Source organism: Syngnathus scovelli, chromosome 17 (genome assembly GCF_024217435.2).
Source record: "Syngnathus scovelli strain Florida chromosome 17, RoL_Ssco_1.2, whole genome shotgun sequence".
NCBI lineage: Eukaryota > Metazoa > Chordata > Actinopteri > Syngnathiformes > Syngnathidae > Syngnathus > Syngnathus scovelli.
The window spans coordinates 7,278,926-7,296,464 of record NC_090863.1 but is presented as its reverse complement, the minus strand read 5'-3'; the positions used below and the strand labels follow the sequence as shown (position 1 = coordinate 7,296,464).

Below are 17,539 nucleotides of genomic sequence, written 5' to 3'. Positions count from 1 at the left end.
ATTTTGCGACTTACAAGAAACTCGTCTCTGATGAAAAACTTCGCTCTCGTCACTCTTGGGTCCTCGCCGGGTTCAGGAGTTGCTGGAACAAGGAGAGACCGACTATGAACACACACACGTCTGCTCCGAGTGCCACAATGCTGTGTGAGAAAAACCCACCTTCATTTGGTATGGTGTAGCGAGCGTATTCGGGGAAGTAGTCTTCAATTTTGGATTTTCCAGCTAATACCTTCTCGGCAAGCATGTCCTGCTTGTTTAGGAACAAAATGACCGAGATGGTGCGTAACCACCTACAAAAGCAAGGTGATTACTTTTGGTTCAAATTGGACAGGGGGAACGGGATCAAAACGGGACTCGCCTGTTGTTCCAAATACTGCGGAAGAGGTCCAAGGCTTCCCGTAGCCGGTTGGTGTTGTTGTCTTCCCTTATTACCATGTTGTAGCTGCTGCTCGCCACCACGAAGATGATGGCCGTGACGTCTGTGACGAGAGGGAGCGCACGAGACGTGAGTCAGGACAGAAAAAAACAAAACAAAACAAAACAGAAAGAAAAGTAGGCGAGTGTCTGACCGTTAAAGCACTGGATCCATTTTCTCCTTTCGTCCCGCTGGCCGCCGACATCGAACATGCTGAAGAGACAAAAACACTGTGAGGAAAAACTCACTGGCGCCACCTTGGCACAACACAAATCCACATTCAGCATACTTACTGAAAGTTGACTTTGTCTACTTGGAACTTTGTCTCAAAAATCCCTGAAGTTAATACTCGACAGCGTAGCAGGTCCTGAAAAAAAAAAAAAAAGATGGTGGTCACTGTAGGAAACTGCAAAAGATGGTCAAATAAATTTGAGACTGCGGGATGACTTACCTGGTCTGTTGGTGTGTAGTCGCTCTGTCTTACCGAGTCGATTCTGTCGAGGAAACTATACGAACACAAAACACACACAGAGTTGTTAACATGAATGACCTTAAATATACACTTTTTGTTAATCATCAATCATCCTGCCGTAAAGGTTATTGTAAACATCAAAAGAAGCCCAAAAAGGAGTCTAAGGGGAGGGGATGCAGAGGCGGCCTGTGTCCACAAGGGGGCAGAGCTGATCAGTCTGTGCTATTTTTGGTTCCCCCCCCCTCCTCTCGCTGGAGGGATTACATAAGGCAGACAGTGTGTGTGGATGATAGCATCGGATGCTAGCCTAGCTCGACACAAAGCAGGGCCCAGGCCGGGCTTGGTGAGCACCATAGGACAGTCAAGACAATAAAATCACATTATGTGTACAATTAGGAACAGTGCTGCAACGTAAAGCAGTGACATCACCGGACACTACATTAGGTACACACACCAGCCAGCAAAAGAGTTGCTTATTGTATCTTTTTTTTAAAATTAATAACTTTGCTTGCTCACATAAAAAAGAAGTGATTATAAGGGAGTTGTGGTCAGTGTGTGTACATGTAGAAGTCCGCCCCTTCCTCTTCCAGGGCCTCATGCATCGCATGCGACTTTGGTACTCGTGTGTACGCAGCCATGAATTATTATTCAACACAGGCGCCATGATTTTTCACACTCGGGCCGACAGAAGTCATAACTAGTAAAAAGTACATCTCATCTGCACGCAAACGAACACATGTATTGTCAGAAAATATCATATTTTAAATATATAATATTATTACTATAATGTTTTTTTAAATCCAAAAGAATTCAAATGGAAAGGGGCAAAAACATCAGCACATACGCACGACAGTAAGAAAACCAAAAAGATGACAGCACATTGTGCCGCAAATGGTACAATTAAAAAACTGGGAATAACCTTCAGCAGGTAAAAATATGAACTTTTCTTCATATAGAATATCATCACAATATATTAAACACCTTGATGAGGATATGGAGTCACAACAATTTGGACAGCAACAAGTGCTGTTTTGTTTGTTGTACAAGGTTCCTTTGTATAGTTGATCAGTCAATTTCCACTTTATTCTCGTGGATAAAATCGTTTCATATATCACACTTGCTTGTCTGTGTTTATACACAAGACAGTTGACTCCTTAGGTGTCCCCCCCCCTTCCTGTAAGCGTGAGAGACGGCAAAATACAGACAGGGACATTCGACGCGGTGGACGCCTGGGGCCATGGGCCCCATGCGGTCCAGGTCACATGTTGCCAGCCATCTAGACCCCCACCCCACCCACCCACACACACACACCTCCAGAAAAAAATGGTAGGGGGAGCCTCAGGGTCTTGGATCATGGTGAAATGGAGCACTTATACTCAACAAATACTCGACGTGAGCACCGCCAGAGAGAAATTTGACCATCGTAACACTCATGTGTTCATTTGATAATTGGTTTGACAAATAGTACAACATCTTTAATTAGCAGTGCAGTGCGGCGGCCTAATCAATAGTTTCCATATTTTGAACCGCCCGGGCCGGCCGGCAGCATAATGGACTTTTTCACTTGAGCCTCCGACCTGCTGGCGAGGGCCGCACACGACAGCAGTAGCATCACACGGACAGGAAGAGCACTTCCTTCTTGTCATGTATATCTATTTTAACAATAATTCAAACATTAGCATTTTTTTTTTTGTTTTCACTATATTTTTTTTGTCTATAAAATCATAATAAGTACCTCTGCATAGTATTGTTCACTGGGATCACACGTTGGCATCCTCTCACCATTAAAGATAAATATTTTGTTTTTCCTTGCTCTAAAGTCACACAAGTTATGGCAAGTAGAAGCAAATGGAAATAAGTTATAAAGAGGGAGACTTCTCATTTTGTGGATACAGTATACTGATTCAGGGGCATATTTTTAGACTGTCAAGGAAAATAAATAAATAATTGTGCTTGAACTACCAAGTCCTAATAAGCAGAGTGCTTTTCTGAAGTATGAAAATACCAATACGGTGACGGGATAAATATCAAACATTGACTGTAGATGCAAGACTGTGCCGTATGGCACCCACAAAAAAATCCGCTGTTATTAAAAAAAATAAAACAGCTGAAGTCAATCATTATAGCGAAGACGTAGATTATAAAAATTCACGTCATTTTGTGAATATCTTTTATGTTTGAGCTGTATAAAGCATCAAATTAATTTGCTAAACTAGAAATGCGAAAGTCATGTCTTCTAAAGTCATCTCGAGTCTTGCGGAAAGATCTCAGTCCCGTCCATCCAAACAGGAACAAAAACGGCGTACGGATATGATGGATCGCAGAATGAGACCAATCCATCTGCGGCTCTGTGGACCCGTCCTAAATATAGGAGCAGCAGAACGGAGACACTCTAGAAAGTCAAACCAAATCTGGTGTAAACAAAAAGTGGCTGTTCTATGTCAAGGCCGCCGTGTTTCGGCCTTCCTCATGGACATGCTGAGAGCTAATACATGCTAGTAGCATGTCACTGCTCAATGGAGGCAAACAGACTTGTGTAGATGAAAAAAAAAAAAAAAAAAACTGCAACAAATTAAAAGTCAATGACAAGCAATGACTAAGAGCGGCTAGCTATGGATTTGAATGCTAAGCTAAAACCAACGCTAACAACACTCGAGCTGGTCATGCCAGAAATGATGCCAAACATACTATCTAATTGTCACATGATCCATCGATTCATTTTACCACCGGATGACTCAAGGGGCGAAATTGCCGCACAACCAAAATTTAACTGATTGCCGTGTGACCTGATATTTAATCTGATTGTTGCACAACTTGTCAGTTGAATTTCTGCCAGAGCAGAAAGTAATCTGATTTGTGAACAAACAGTCGTTGAATTTATGATGCAGCAAAGGTTCATACAATCGTTGCGCAATCTGTCGCTGAATCTCCGACACAGCTCAAATCCATTTACTGTTTGTCTGACCACTTCCACTTAACTAATGTCTAACTTATACACTGAATTTCTGGCAAAGCATAAATGAATCTGATTGTTGTGCCGCCAGTCCTTCAATTTCAAACACGGAAATTCATCCGATTATTTGAAAATTCGATATTCATCAAATTTCCAAGCAACCAGTTCGATTTTTGATGAATCTCCGATTTGCGGGCGTACTCTGTACACCTCTCAACTATTCCATGTACCCAGTTGTATATCTCCTGTTTTGGTTTCTTTTACGAGTGAAGACCCTCGCTTGCTGTTACACCTGGCGGCCAGCGGGAGGCAGAGTTACGATCACGCGGCCACAGCAGCGGCAGCAGAAGCAGCAGCAGTAGCAGCAGCAGCACACTGAGCCTGCCTGCTTTCAGCAGCTGGGTTCCCATGGCAACCCCAGTCGGTCCATACCACTCATCTCCCTCTAGCTCGCCAGGCCGCTTCGATTGCATCCTGCCGTTCGCACGTCGGAACTGAGCAGGACCCATCACGTTAAATCAGCAACTGAGAGAGCTATGTACTGTTTGGTGACAATCAACCCTTACGTTGCTTTTGGTTCTTTAGCACAGAAAAAAAATGTTGATGGGTCAACAGATTTAATATGCCATGTAAATTAAATCATGGTAATTAGTGGTATAACAAAAATCCATCCATTTTGTGCACCATTTATCCTCATTAGTTTTTGTTAGCTTGATTTGAGATGAAAGAGATTTGAGCTTTGGAATTTTACAATAATCATGACTACTTTTTTTGACGCTTGGACGACGGCTCGATAATATATTTAACGCACGTGGTCGTTGTCTTCTTTAAAGTTGAGGTGATTGCAGCACCCCTGCGCCAACTGACTGGGACAGCCGGCGTGGCGTGGCGTGTCACCCGGGATGAATCCGACACGCGAGGGGTTATACAAGTTGAGAGCTGAAGCGAGGGGGATAATTGATAAGGATGTTGCCTGTCATGGAGCAGTTAACATGGGTCCCTTGAGACAGGCCGAGCCACAGTAGCGCCCGCTGTCACAAGTAGCTGTGCTGATGAAAAAAATATGCATCATACAAATAAGGGATTAAGCTCCTAAACGCTTACAATTGTCCAAACATTTCATTTCATTACGGTAGAATGCAAATGATTAAAAGTAGCTTGCCGCTAATCCCGTCAGATCAGGTGGACCGGACTCGGGTGATTTGATGAGGAAGTGATTAAAGGGATAACGACGGTGGAATAATGCAAGTGACACCGCGACAACTTAACCGGATGGAGCGCAGCTTAACTGGATGCCGAGTCAAAGCAAACGTGCGCGCTGGAGTCGACTTGACTGCCCACACTTTGTCGATGTTGTTCCACTTAAGTCGCGTAGGTGTCAGCAGCGTGCCTTTCAAACTGTCGACTGGCTAAACTAGTCTAACGGACAATGCTAAATGCCAAAAAACGCTAATGCTAACAATTGACGTGGCATAACCGTGTGACCCATCTGACTCATCAGAAACTCAACAGATTGTTTGCAACACACTAAAATTTCATTTGATATATCTGTCGTTGAATCTCCGACGCGACAGAAATTTTTGCAACTGTTGATCGACTTTTCTTTGAATTTCACATGCCAGAAATCTGTCACTTGACCTCTCATTGGATTCCTAAAGTGCAAGAAATTCCAACATTCTGAATTTCAAATAGATGACTTTCAAAATATGTACCTTCAAACAGGCATTGAAAAAGTGCAAATACCTCCATCACTTTTTTATTTTATTGTTATTTTTTTAAAGCTACCAACAATGGGACTTTAAACCTGTATAACCTGATATACTGCTGGTGACATTCAACTTATCGCCACCACACAGAAAGCAGGAAACTTCGGTGCAATCCAACATGACGTGTGTTAATATATAACTAAAACATAAGCGTTCACATAGGTTAGTAGTCCCCACCCTCCCGCATGCTTTGCTCAAGCCGTCTATGCAAACAACCCCAGAGACTGAAAAGATATAAAAGCTTTCCATAAATAGCCCGTTGTGACCTCCTTGGACCACATTCCTCTGGAGGTTAAAGTTGAGTTGACTAAGGGAGGCTAAGCGGAAAGTGGGAACTCTTTTTTTTTTTCTTAACCCGGCAGGGTGTGGCCGGCTGGATGATGCTAACAATTTAGCACAACATTTCAATGGGCACGGTTAAAGTCAACCATTTGAGTACAGTTAATCTAATCGGTTCAATAAACGGTCCTAATTCCGATCCCCCCAAACTCCCCAAAGGTGCACCCTGGACAGTTAGCCCCGCAGACCAGTTTGGTGGCTATCTCTAGGAACAAAAACCCAAAACGATGAAAACGTAATTGGACTCAAATTGAATAGGGTGTCAAGACATTTCGTCATATTCCTCCATCATATTCTTTGATGATCAGTTCTCAATTAAAAAGTGGGGGAGGCCTTTTTTGGGTCATCTTTTGCAACACCTGTATGATGATCTTTCTGCTCTTGCAATGTCTCATAGAATAGAGTAGAGCAGGTAGGGTGGGGGCGGGGTGAGCAGATGAGGGGGGGGATCTACTCACACATCAAATTCACACAGAAGCGTTTTGCGTCTCACCTTCTGCTACTGACCTTCCCTTTGTTTACAGCGCATTGCCGGGATACTCCCTTTGATTCGGCTGCGCACACGTGACCCCGCTGCCAGTTTCTGCTCTGCAGTGCTGCTGCTGCTAAAAATAGCCTTCGCTTGCCCTGGCTCCACTGCTAGTTTACATAAGCTCTAAAGGGGAGGGGGGGGGGGCGGCGGGGGGAGGTGTTCGATGGACGACCATTCCACAATCTCTTTGAGCAGCACCACTGCTGATGTCCTCCAGCGGTCTGTGCCGTAACATTCCCGGTCATCAGCACTGTGTCTTGTATATGTGTGTGTGTGTGTATGTGTGTGCGCACACAGACCACCAATACCCGCCATTCACATGCCTCCCTCCCTCCCGCCTCTCTGTCCTTTAAAATGGAAGCACATTTTAACCCAAAAATAAAGATCTATTTATAGCGCCTCTCCCGTTGGCTTTAATGTAAACGTTTCCCCCACTGCCACTACAGTTCGTGTACAAGATGAGATGGATGAAAGTGGCATGGGATGAAAGAGGTCATGTTTATGTCACAGGAAAAGTGAGAAAGTCAACATTCTTCATATATATATATATATATATATATATATATATATATATATATATATATATATATATATTATATATATATATATATATATATATATATATATATATATATATATATTTTTTTTTTTTTTGCTTGTTTCTATTTGTGTATTTCATTTATATTTTTAGTAGCAATTTTGGGTCATTATTTTACCATTTTTGAATGTTTGGATGATGTGTAATATTCCTTCATTTTCTTCCTAATTTTGTCTATTTATTTTTTAATCTTTCTGTATGGAGGTCTAACGTTTTTGCATGTTTTGCTAATATTTAGCCAGTTCTTTTTTTTTTTTTTTAAACAATGTTGTATTTTTCCTCTAACAATTTTGTTTATTTTTATATTGTTGTTTTAGGAAATCAGTTTTCTTTCTAATCTTTTGTATGTATGTGTGATAATATAGTATGTTTTTGCTAATATTCATATTTCTGTTCTAGTATTTGTGGGAGGATTGTCTTGTATTTCTGATTACACCCCCCCCCCCCGAAAAAAAATGTTACTTTTTTTTTCTCTGATACTCCCTGTGTACAATGATGAGGACCAAAACTAGCATGGGATGAATAACAAGTCACGTAAAAGTGACAAAGCAAGTCAAGGCGGGTGCATCGCCATGACAACCCGTGAGATACACACAGCAGCAAATCTTGTGACATGTTGCATGGTGCTACCCGGGGCGGCTTTAGGCCTTCGACACTTGAAAAGAAACGCAACCATAAAGTGTGGTGGGAGACATGACACGGGGAACTGTTTCAATGTTAGTGCAAGTTAAATTTGAACGGATCATGTTTTTTAAAAAATATTCTTAAGCTTTTTGTGGCCTTTTACAAACAAATTGTTACATTTTTTCAAAGATGTGACAATATTCAAAAGTAACAATTGATTCAAATAATACGTAAAATAATATGTATTATTTCCCAAGGTTTGGTGAGTTAACTCGTGTGTATTATGTAATTTCTTCCAAATATTTATTCTCGAATCGGTCGAATCAAAATGAGTGGAGGGCGGTGGGGGTCCCACAGGGAGTGGTAACAACCTTGAGGACAGTGGTTTGTGAAGATGGGAGCTTCAAGCAGATCACGTTGTCGAGTTGCTCTTAACACACACACAAATAATGCGCCTTTGATACAACTTCAGTCAGCTGACGACAGTGTCATCTGATTCCAGCAAAGGACATTTGGAAATAATCGTGATTATTAGAGAGCTTTCAAAAACAATTTACTTTTTAGGATGTGTGACGTCGGCACATTTATGACTCATTATCTTTGGATCTACTATCTGAGTGAAGAGGGTGTGAGCCAATGGGAGCGCAGAAGAGGCGGAGCTTTTGCAGAATGAGACTAAGTGCCACATGTCCGGTGCAGGCGCTAAAGTGCAACTAATCAAAGTATTTTTGCTGCAATTGACAGTTTCGAGTTGCGGATGAGACCGAAATAGATTTTTGCCGTGGGGATATTTTATTTTTGTCTTTTTTGTTTTTTAATTGAGAGTTTTGGAGAAAAACGCCCATTGAAAGCCAGTGCATGGGTGGTGGTGGTGGTGGGGGGGGCACCCTTGCACGTGTTCATAAAACGCTGATTAAAAAAAAATGCCGTCTGTGTTTTCCATGAAAAAGAAGGGGGGGGGGGGAAATCTGGGGTATTTTAATATATTAATTATTTTACAGGAATTTCCATTTTGACAATCAAAAATGCCAACTCCTGCTACAAGCAAAGTTATCATCGAAAAAATCTTGTAAAAAGCGTTAAACTAAAGCAACTTGAATTATCCTGTGTGTGTGTGTGTGTGTGTGTGTGTGTGTGGGGGGGGGGGGGCATATATAAATACATCACTCTCCCGGGCTCTTCCGTGAAGAGAAGAGGCTTTTTATTGAGCAAAGCGACTGTTTGCAAAGCTCTGTTTCGCTGGGCCCTCAAGGGGCCGGAGCCTGGCTGACAATGGTGGCCATTCTAAGCATTTTACTGCCCCAGATGACAGTCAGTGCCCCCCCCGCCTTCCCCACACCCAGGGGCTGGTGGCGGGGTCCCGTGACCAGCACGAAGAGAACCAGCCACAGCCTGGCCCAAGACAACCAGAACACAGCCCCACTTGCTGTGACACTGCAGCAGATAAGTCTTCTTTTAAATCACACTTAATAGAAATAATAAAACGAGTAAAACACAAATCGGCATGACAAGCAAATGCGACCCAGATTGGACTTTTTTTTTATGGCAGTCTAAAATACAGTATTTTTTTAGAAACAAACTTGTCGTTTTAGGGGACCCCTGAAAAGCTAAGGTGGATTCCACCCGGTACCAGGACTAGGATATACAGTTTGCCATCTCTAATGCCAAGTTTAAGATGTTCCTTTTACGGTTCCTCATCAATGACTACTTCATCAAATAAGTCTGGAACTCCATTGTGTTATTCCACTGGTAATATTCATTTTGATCACAATGTCCTAAACACTTAGATGAATCCGAAGCTCTCTGCAATGGAACCAGTTTTGCAATGTCTAAAAATAGCCCGTGATCAATCAACTGGCAGACACATATCTGTGCTGGTAAAACATATAAATGCTCAGCGCGCAGGACCGATCGATTGATTCCAAAAGCGTCGATGGGGAACGCGCTGCGCTCTTTGGCTCGGGTTTATTTCCTGTCCAGAAAAAAAAAATTCCATGTGGGAATTCAGAGAATTTCGGGGTCTGTTTTACTACGATAATTAGGTTTTCAGAAAAACACATTTTGGACAAGGATTTAGCATCAGTGTTGCGGTCGTTTGTCGGCCTTGCCTGTTAATCACAGTTGTGATTGTAAACATCCAAATTCAAATCTCATTTATGCACCTTTTAAGATCAAATCGTATCTTTTTAGATACATACACAGACTGAACAAAGATGAAGTTATGCTACATGTAATGAAAATGGGGGCTTTTAGAAAAGCGGTGCGAGAGCAAGAGAGAAAGAAATCAGAGAAAGATACGGAGGGGGGGAAACTGCGATAGAGAGATACGTAGCGATTTATAGAGAGTGATTTATGGATGAAGGGGGATTTACTGTACATCATTACCACCCATTACATCATTACCACAGACATGACTAGGTAGACAACACGTAGCCTTTGAGCTGCATGCCTATAGCAAAGCTAAGCTAGGAGGGTCAAAGTCACAAACTAACACCATATGTCGAGGATTATTGAGCCATTCTTTTCTTATAATTTCAAAATAAGTCACTTATTTGTTGAGCTCCTTTTTATGTGGTACAGATAATGGATGGGGGTTCCAACTTATTGGTCACATAGCTCCCACTTTAAAAATGCCTTTTACCATGAAAAGAAAGCATCATCCGAAATTGTATTCCCGCAAATTGTAATATCCCGTAGAACTTTTTCTAAGTACGGTTACATTGATTATGGCCTGTGAGCACATAGCCAGGCAAAGAGCACAGAAAAAGAGGAAGCGTGTTCTGTAAGGCGGAGCTTGGAGAGGCCATGTGAGTGTCACCTGACCGCCCCCTTTTCTCCTTTCTGCTCTCAGGCGTAGAACTTGACCCGGCACAGTCAAATTTATGTTCGAGGAGTCCGATATGTTTGGGAAGATGGTGGAGAAGAAGAAGAAAAGCTTGCCGGAACTTAGGCTGGATTTTCATTCATTTAAATCAATGGCGGGTGGAAGAACTGGATCAAGACCACTAACTAAATATGTTTAATTTAGTTGCTCGCAATCATTCTGAACACAGGTTGTTTTATTGAATTAAAGCCACATTGGACACTTGGACCTGCATTGTAAATCCACTAAACCTAAGTCACTGATTATATGTGCCTTTGACTGAACTCTACCAGATAAAGTCAGCCAACCTTTGGGATGGGGAGGGGAAACAATTGCTCGGTGCATATCTTCATGCTCACTCACCTACAAGTCAATCCAGACGACAATAAGAAAACGTCTTTGGCACAGTCTCCCAAACATCTTGCCACACACCACCGCACTTATCAGGATTTCCAAACAGGGTCAGGAGTTGTACAACAGGTGCTGGGCTCCACAAGACCCATTGTGACCCATATATGCCTTTGTCCCCGTTGGGATGTAGCAATTCATAGTGGATATTTGTTCAATGGATTTGAACATACGCCGTACAAGTCATCGACCACGACAAAGTCAAGCTCGAGACCATTTGAAGCTTCAAACCGACATTTTCTCATCAAGTGTCTATTTCCACATCCAGCAAGCCTTTTCTCCATCAGGTGGAATTTGTGAATTAAAATGACTTCCTGGGACTGTACAGACATTGAATGGCTTCGTCATTATCAGGCATGGAGTCGCAACTTGGAGCTGGTCCTAAATAGGTCACCACAGGGTCACTATGTAAGATGGCCTAAATGTCACTATGGCTGACTGAAATTTGACACAAAAAAAAAATCAGTCCTGCCTGCTTTTGTGAAGGATTACAAAAATCAGTGAAATTACTCGAGAGACAATTTGAAGTTAAACAATGGCGCTAGTCTAAACGATTAGGTAATTATTTAAATAGTTGCTGTTTGATAAAAGCCCTTCTGTTTATGATTAGCTTAAGGTAATAATGGAGTTGATTCCTTTGGAATATTTTACATTACAAAGTAGACTAATTTCACAGAATCTAGCAATCACACTTGAACTATCTTGGACCTGGATACTCTTTATCTCTTGTACAAGATACTTCTGGAACCTTAGGCTTGTTGCCTCTGACATGTGATAACAGGGCTGCTCCCTGTGAATTCCCATAACTTTTTGATCATCTGAGCTGTATTTTGAGTTATTTGTTCTCTCTTCTTTTTTTTTTTTTTTACTGTGCTTTGTATATGACAAACTGGCTGACTGCAAGATGGCATTTTCATGTTTCATATAAAAAAAAAAGGCAAATAATAAATTTACCGTGGGGGGGTGGGAAATGTCAATTTGTTCTCAATTGTTATTGACACTTTAAAACCAACATATTCTTGTGCATTAGTTTCTGCAGGTATAACTTGTGAGGTGAGTGTATTTACAGTAAATGGGGTAAGGAGGGGGGGGGGCTTTAAATGATGTAGGCCATCTTAGACTTTGCAGATGTCACACACACAGCATTTTCCAAAGGACAAACGCTCGACCGCCGCTTGTCTTGCCACGCCGAGAACAAACACGCGGCTGTCATATTCATACGTGACACGACAACGGCGCACGACGCGGGGCTTTTTCGCCACCCACGTAGACAGACGACAATGTCTACACCCCCCCGAAAAAAAGCACATTGCAAATTGCATAACCTACATAGAAACAAGTGTCACACTCACTATTGTGCGCAGTCGATCAGCTGGTACTCGTTGGACCTCTCGAAGCACGCCTTTACCCCTTCATCGTCCCACAGCTTCTTTGCGTGGTCGAAGAACTCCTGAGGCGGGGAGGAAAGGAAGAAAGGGTCAGTGAGGCATGACGGGGGAAATAGATGGCGTCTTCCGTAATATCGTAGTGTAAAATCCTCCATTAAAGAGGAGGCAGATTTGGCGGAACAAATAAGTCGCAGAGCAACATAGATCATTGTGATTTTTAACTAAGCAGGCACCAAGGGGCAAACATTTGCAATGGCCGCCGAAAGTAGCAAAACAAGGTTTGATATCAAGGTTCGTTCAAGGTCATAAATGTTCACCGACATGTTTAGAACGGGCCAACCTTTGGCAAACGTTCGCGACCTTGAACGAACCCCGACGGAAACGCCAAATTCACTACCATTGCAAATAGCGGCAATTGTTCACACCTCGATGAGATAAAGGCTTTAACAAATTCATAATTATATCTTTAGGCCTGCCTGTGGATAAATAGTGCAGTGTGTAGACTCAATGGGCAAAATACACACAAGTTTGTATCTACACATGTGCATAAGAAAGTCAAAATATTGAATATAAGAGATTAAAAAAGTAAGCAGGCGTTATTTCATCTCATTTATTTCAGAAATTTCTAAAAATCTAAATATAAGAAAAGGCGAATTCTGTCGGACTGTCGACTAAAACCCTGAAAAGCGTCTCCTTTCTAAAAAACAAAAGGCCCAAACATGGAGATCCTTCCTATTGTTGAGATGATGCAGTAAACAACGTTGTCGTCTTTCAGTCAGCATCCTGCAACGAGGAGCATTATGAAAAGCGTTACCCTCTTATCAATGACTTTGAGACATTTCCCAGGACTCTGTTTGTTTGCTTTTGCACAAGACGATTGGACGAGCGCGTCGCTGGTTGTCCTCCTTCGCACTGCTGCGGGCACCTCCCTCTCCCCATCGCCCAAAACCAGCACATGACCATGTGCACTTCTTGCTGGCTCTACGCTCGCACTGTGCAAAGAAGGCTCAAAGTAGCTCCCAACCGGAGGCTGATAAATGATCACATGGTCTGGGAGACATCCTCTCGGCAGATCCGGTGATTGAGTTCAGCGGGGAAGACAACCAATAACTGTTCAGTACAGTCCTTTCAGAAAGCAGAGGCAACGAACAAAAAGCCTGGTTCGAAAAGATCATCTGTTGCTATTCCCCTCCAGTCCAGTAGGTGGAGGCAGAGTGCATTTTTGCACATGGGAGAGCAGCTTGGAAATAACGTGCCCAGAAAATATTCACAGGTCAGTTGTAAACCGTTTTTTTCAGCTACCATAATGCCTGCAAAAAACTGAACGAGTGCGGGAAACAAAAAATTGACCAGACTCCCTCCTAGTTATCTTAATAGGGGAAGCTGTGACGGATGTGTAAATGTGCTGATCCACCATGACACTTCTGATGCAGAACTTTATCGGAAATGTGGTGTGAAAGTGGCACAGGTGGTTTCCACGTTTGCCTCACGCTTCTAGATTGAGGGTCAACATTTGGGTCTTCTTGTGTGGACTATGCATGTCTTCCCCGCGCTCCAGGGAGTAGCAGGCCTCTCGCCCAATGTCATCAGCTCCACCGTGACCCCAATGAAGATAAGCGGTGCAATGAAACTGGATGGATGTAAAAGTTCAAAGTGGCACTTTAAAACAAACCCCCCAAAAAAAAAAATCGAATTATCTTACTGCTGGAATCTGCAGCAGCTATGTGAACGTCATTGCTAGCGTGGTAGCTTCGCTCGGTGGGGGCAGTCACTCATGAACAGGACCAACTTGCTAGTCTTTTTTTAAAAATTTTTTTTTTAAACCAGCACGGTCACAGCGTTCAGCCGCACAAAGGCAACGGCACCGTGTTTACTTTCTTTTCAGCTGCTCTGAATAAGATTTACTGATTACATTCTCCGTCGGGCGCTTCTTGCCAAATCTCACAAGGAAGGAGGGGCTCAAAGTCCAAGGACGGGCCGCCCTATGAAGCGCTTGTGCCGGGGTACAGGGTGGAAGAAGCAAGGGCGCTGATGGTGGAAGGGGGTTGGGTATTGTTGGCAGTTGGAGGCTGCATGTGCTCCTCAGGGCTCGTTTCCACAGAGGCGTGTGACACTGGGCCTTTGAATAAATGCAGTGTGTGCTACAGTGCCCTACAGAGCAACTGATAAAAGACCAGGAGGGAATTTGCTTCAACACTTTTTTTTTTTTTTTAACCCTTTCCTGAAATGAGCATTAAGCCTCGGCGACAGATCGTGATGGGCTTGTGTGCGAGGAAACGGTTTGCTCCAATCAAACTGCAAGTCAGGCTGAGCAAAACAAGGCCAAAATCCATCCATCCATGTCTTAACAAGCTTTTGGACTTATGGACTCTTTAATGGCTTGCATAAAATACACAAATAGGTGAAATGATTGACAAAGCTGCAGCTTGGTGTGGAAGCTGAAGGTGATACGGTTGAATTAGCCAGTGATGGCTTTATGTTAGCGTCATATCACTAGCTTAGAGTTTCCAGTAGTCACCAATGACACAACCAAACACCACTAGATAGCTTCTAGTTGCTATTGTGAGGGGGGAAAAAAATTGCTAGTGAGGTCAGAGAAGTCACTATATATAGCAAAGTTGCTAAGTCGCATGTAGTAGCTCTCGCTGTATAGCTCCGCCCCCCCAGTCATCGTTGCAACGGAAGATGTACCCTGCATTTCTATGAAAGAGAACTAATCAAATTGAATGATTTCAATCAGTGACAAGAGAATCTTAAGAGTGTAGTATTTTTTTTTTATCCAAACACTCCTTTCTAAAAGTTGTCAACATTTGGTTTATCAAAACAAAGTTTATAAAAACTGCCAGCAGTTGCTGTTTTAATGACTAGCATCCATGAATTTTGAAAATAATAATAGTGAAGCATGTTCATTTCTGATGTTAAATATGCTTGCATTCCTATAGAGTAATATGATTAGTATCAGAGAAGCTAAGTTTCCAATTTCCTGTTCAAAGTGGAAAAATGGTTTGCTCAAATTGAAACTGAATTGAGTCTGCTTAAAGTCCTTCAGATTTATGGTTTGATCTTCCTGAGAACTTTATGTACATCGTGACATAAAGAATGAAGAACAACTCATAAATATGGGTTTGTCATCGAGACACTGTCACGCGGACGTTAGGAGTACGCCTGCATTAAAAGTGGATTAGAGGAAATCTAATTCTTATGATTTTATTTCGCTTACACTGCCCTAATGCGTATCAAAATGGGCCACGTTGGAATTGTGTCACTTGACACGTGCGGTGTAAAAATGAGCACTACTGGCGCTATGAGTAAGTGCACCCACACACAAAGTAGAGCAGTGGGCGTGGTTTGTGTGAAGTTGAAGCTCACCTGCCACACGACACTGTAACTCTAGCTGTGGGGCACACAAACACAAGACAAACGCGAACCCGTTTTTTTTTTTTTTTTTTGGGACTCGCTGCACAGCCCCGAGTGGGCCTTCGCTGAATATTGACGTGGAGTTTAATGGCCGAAAGGCTTTCCGAGATGCGCCACTGTCAGTAAATGGAAACACGTCAGGGTAGTAGCGAGGCTAGCGTAGCAGTGGCGCTAGTGTTTGTTTGCATTTGCATTGGAGAGTGCATAAAAGTAAACATTCTGATTATTCCCCCCCAAAAAATTTACATTTTGCTTGTCATGAAATGAAGCTAACAACCTACCCGAGAGAGTAAGTCATTCAGACGACTTAAAATGTGGATTATTATTCATACGTACAATAAAAACATTGTCCACTGTCACTCTTTTTTTTTCTTTTCACGTGTTTTCAGGCAATAAAGACATATAGACCTTGTCTAGAAAGGAAAAAAATAGATATATTTAGTACTGTGCTCAAGTAGTCAAAGGAAGACCGCTCAAGTTTGCAGCTGACCTCGTGAAACAAAGGAAATTGCTCGCGGGGGAAAGTTTTATGGTCTGACGAGGCAAAGGTTGAGAGTGCGGCCAGCGGCAACATGGTGGTAGCCGCCTTTACATTCTGCTGCTGCTGTTTGGCTTTCTGTCGCAAAATGCGGGTGAGCCAGCGTGAAGGAGAAACATACAAACATACTGGTGAGATGGGTTGATAATATTTTGGAAGTGGGAGTCCATAAAATGAAACTAACTATAGCAACAGTAAGATCCACCTGTTTATTTGCGAGGAGGCTACTTCCTGGTTCACGGAGGACGACGCTACAAACGGACTGGTTATTCTGGAGGCTGGCTGGACTGTTCCATTGACACGACAGGGACTCCATCGACAAAAATAAATTCCCTTGCAATCTTTACCTCCAAACAAACTAATGAACTGCCTGACTGGCCACAGCCCCGTCCGTCCGTATATTCATGATATAATACTTTAAATCATAAGGTCATATGTCAAGAAAAAAAAAAAATACAGATCAATTTCAAAAACATATGATGCATAAACTCTTTCCACACCAAATGCATTTCAATGGGTATCAATTACATAGGGATTTTCTCTACTTGAAAGCTTAGCCAGCGGAGTCAACAGCAAATTGACATCGTTCAAAAAATTCATTTTCCTTTTAAGTTTACAGAATGTGTGCTGCAATTCATTTCATTCATGAAGTTACACTCTTGTCAATTCGTGTCATACATGTTGAATTTTTTTCAGAACAGAGCCCGAGTGTATTTTATTTAATTTTTGTCTGTTTTCTTCATTATTCTCCAAAATACAGCGAGTTGCTGTTCTAAAGAATGTTGTTAAAATTCTTATGATCTCCTACCATATCAATGGCATAAAAGAACAACGCTATCGTATACCCTGATAGTTCCTGCAAGGAAATTTATTGTGACAGGTCTACTCATACTTTGCTGCATCGCTTGAAGTGGAATTGATATCGTTGAGGGACACAATCTGTGGGTACAACTAAAAGTGATGCTGTTTGCAGTGAGCGGCGGAGAACGGCAAAAGTGTTGCAAATCAAGAATTCCATCAAATATAGTAAGAGTTTCTTTAGCCCACCATTCTGCGACAACAAGAGGGAAACGTTCGAACCCCCAGCGGTCTTTTCCTCAAGCTAATCTCCAGCATCAAAAAGAGGGGCTTGGGTTAGGGGTCAGGGGCTTTCACATAAGTGACCTTGCTCACACAACGGTGAAAGTGAAACTTCAACCTGAGTGCGAGGAAAAGCGAGGAGCATC

General features: G+C 42.4%; 1 protein-coding gene and 1 long non-coding RNA gene across 3 annotated transcripts in view; both read right to left on the bottom strand.

Moving 5' to 3' along the window:
• LOC125985353 (guanine nucleotide-binding protein G(olf) subunit alpha) overlaps positions 1–17,539 on the bottom strand; it is a 29,038-nt gene that overhangs the window by 1,984 nt on the left and 9,515 nt on the right. For both annotated transcript variants that reach the window (XM_049748121.2, XM_049748122.2), the window contains exons 5-11: positions 12,323–12,420; positions 867–921; positions 709–782; positions 570–628; positions 359–479; positions 160–290; positions 15–82 (exon numbers count right to left, since the gene is read on the bottom strand). In XM_049748121.2, coding sequence (XP_049604078.1) covers positions 15–82; positions 160–290; positions 359–479; positions 570–628; positions 709–782; positions 867–921; positions 12,323–12,420 — 606 coding nt within the window. The remainder of the gene's footprint in view (positions 1–14; positions 83–159; positions 291–358; positions 480–569; positions 629–708; positions 783–866; positions 922–12,322; positions 12,421–17,539) is intronic.
• On the bottom strand, positions 15,331–17,537 carry LOC125985362 (uncharacterized). Its single transcript, XR_007487296.1, has 2 exons — positions 16,266–17,537; positions 15,331–16,188 (listed from the first exon to the last, which is right to left on the bottom strand). It is a non-coding gene; the product is annotated as an uncharacterized lncRNA (long non-coding RNA).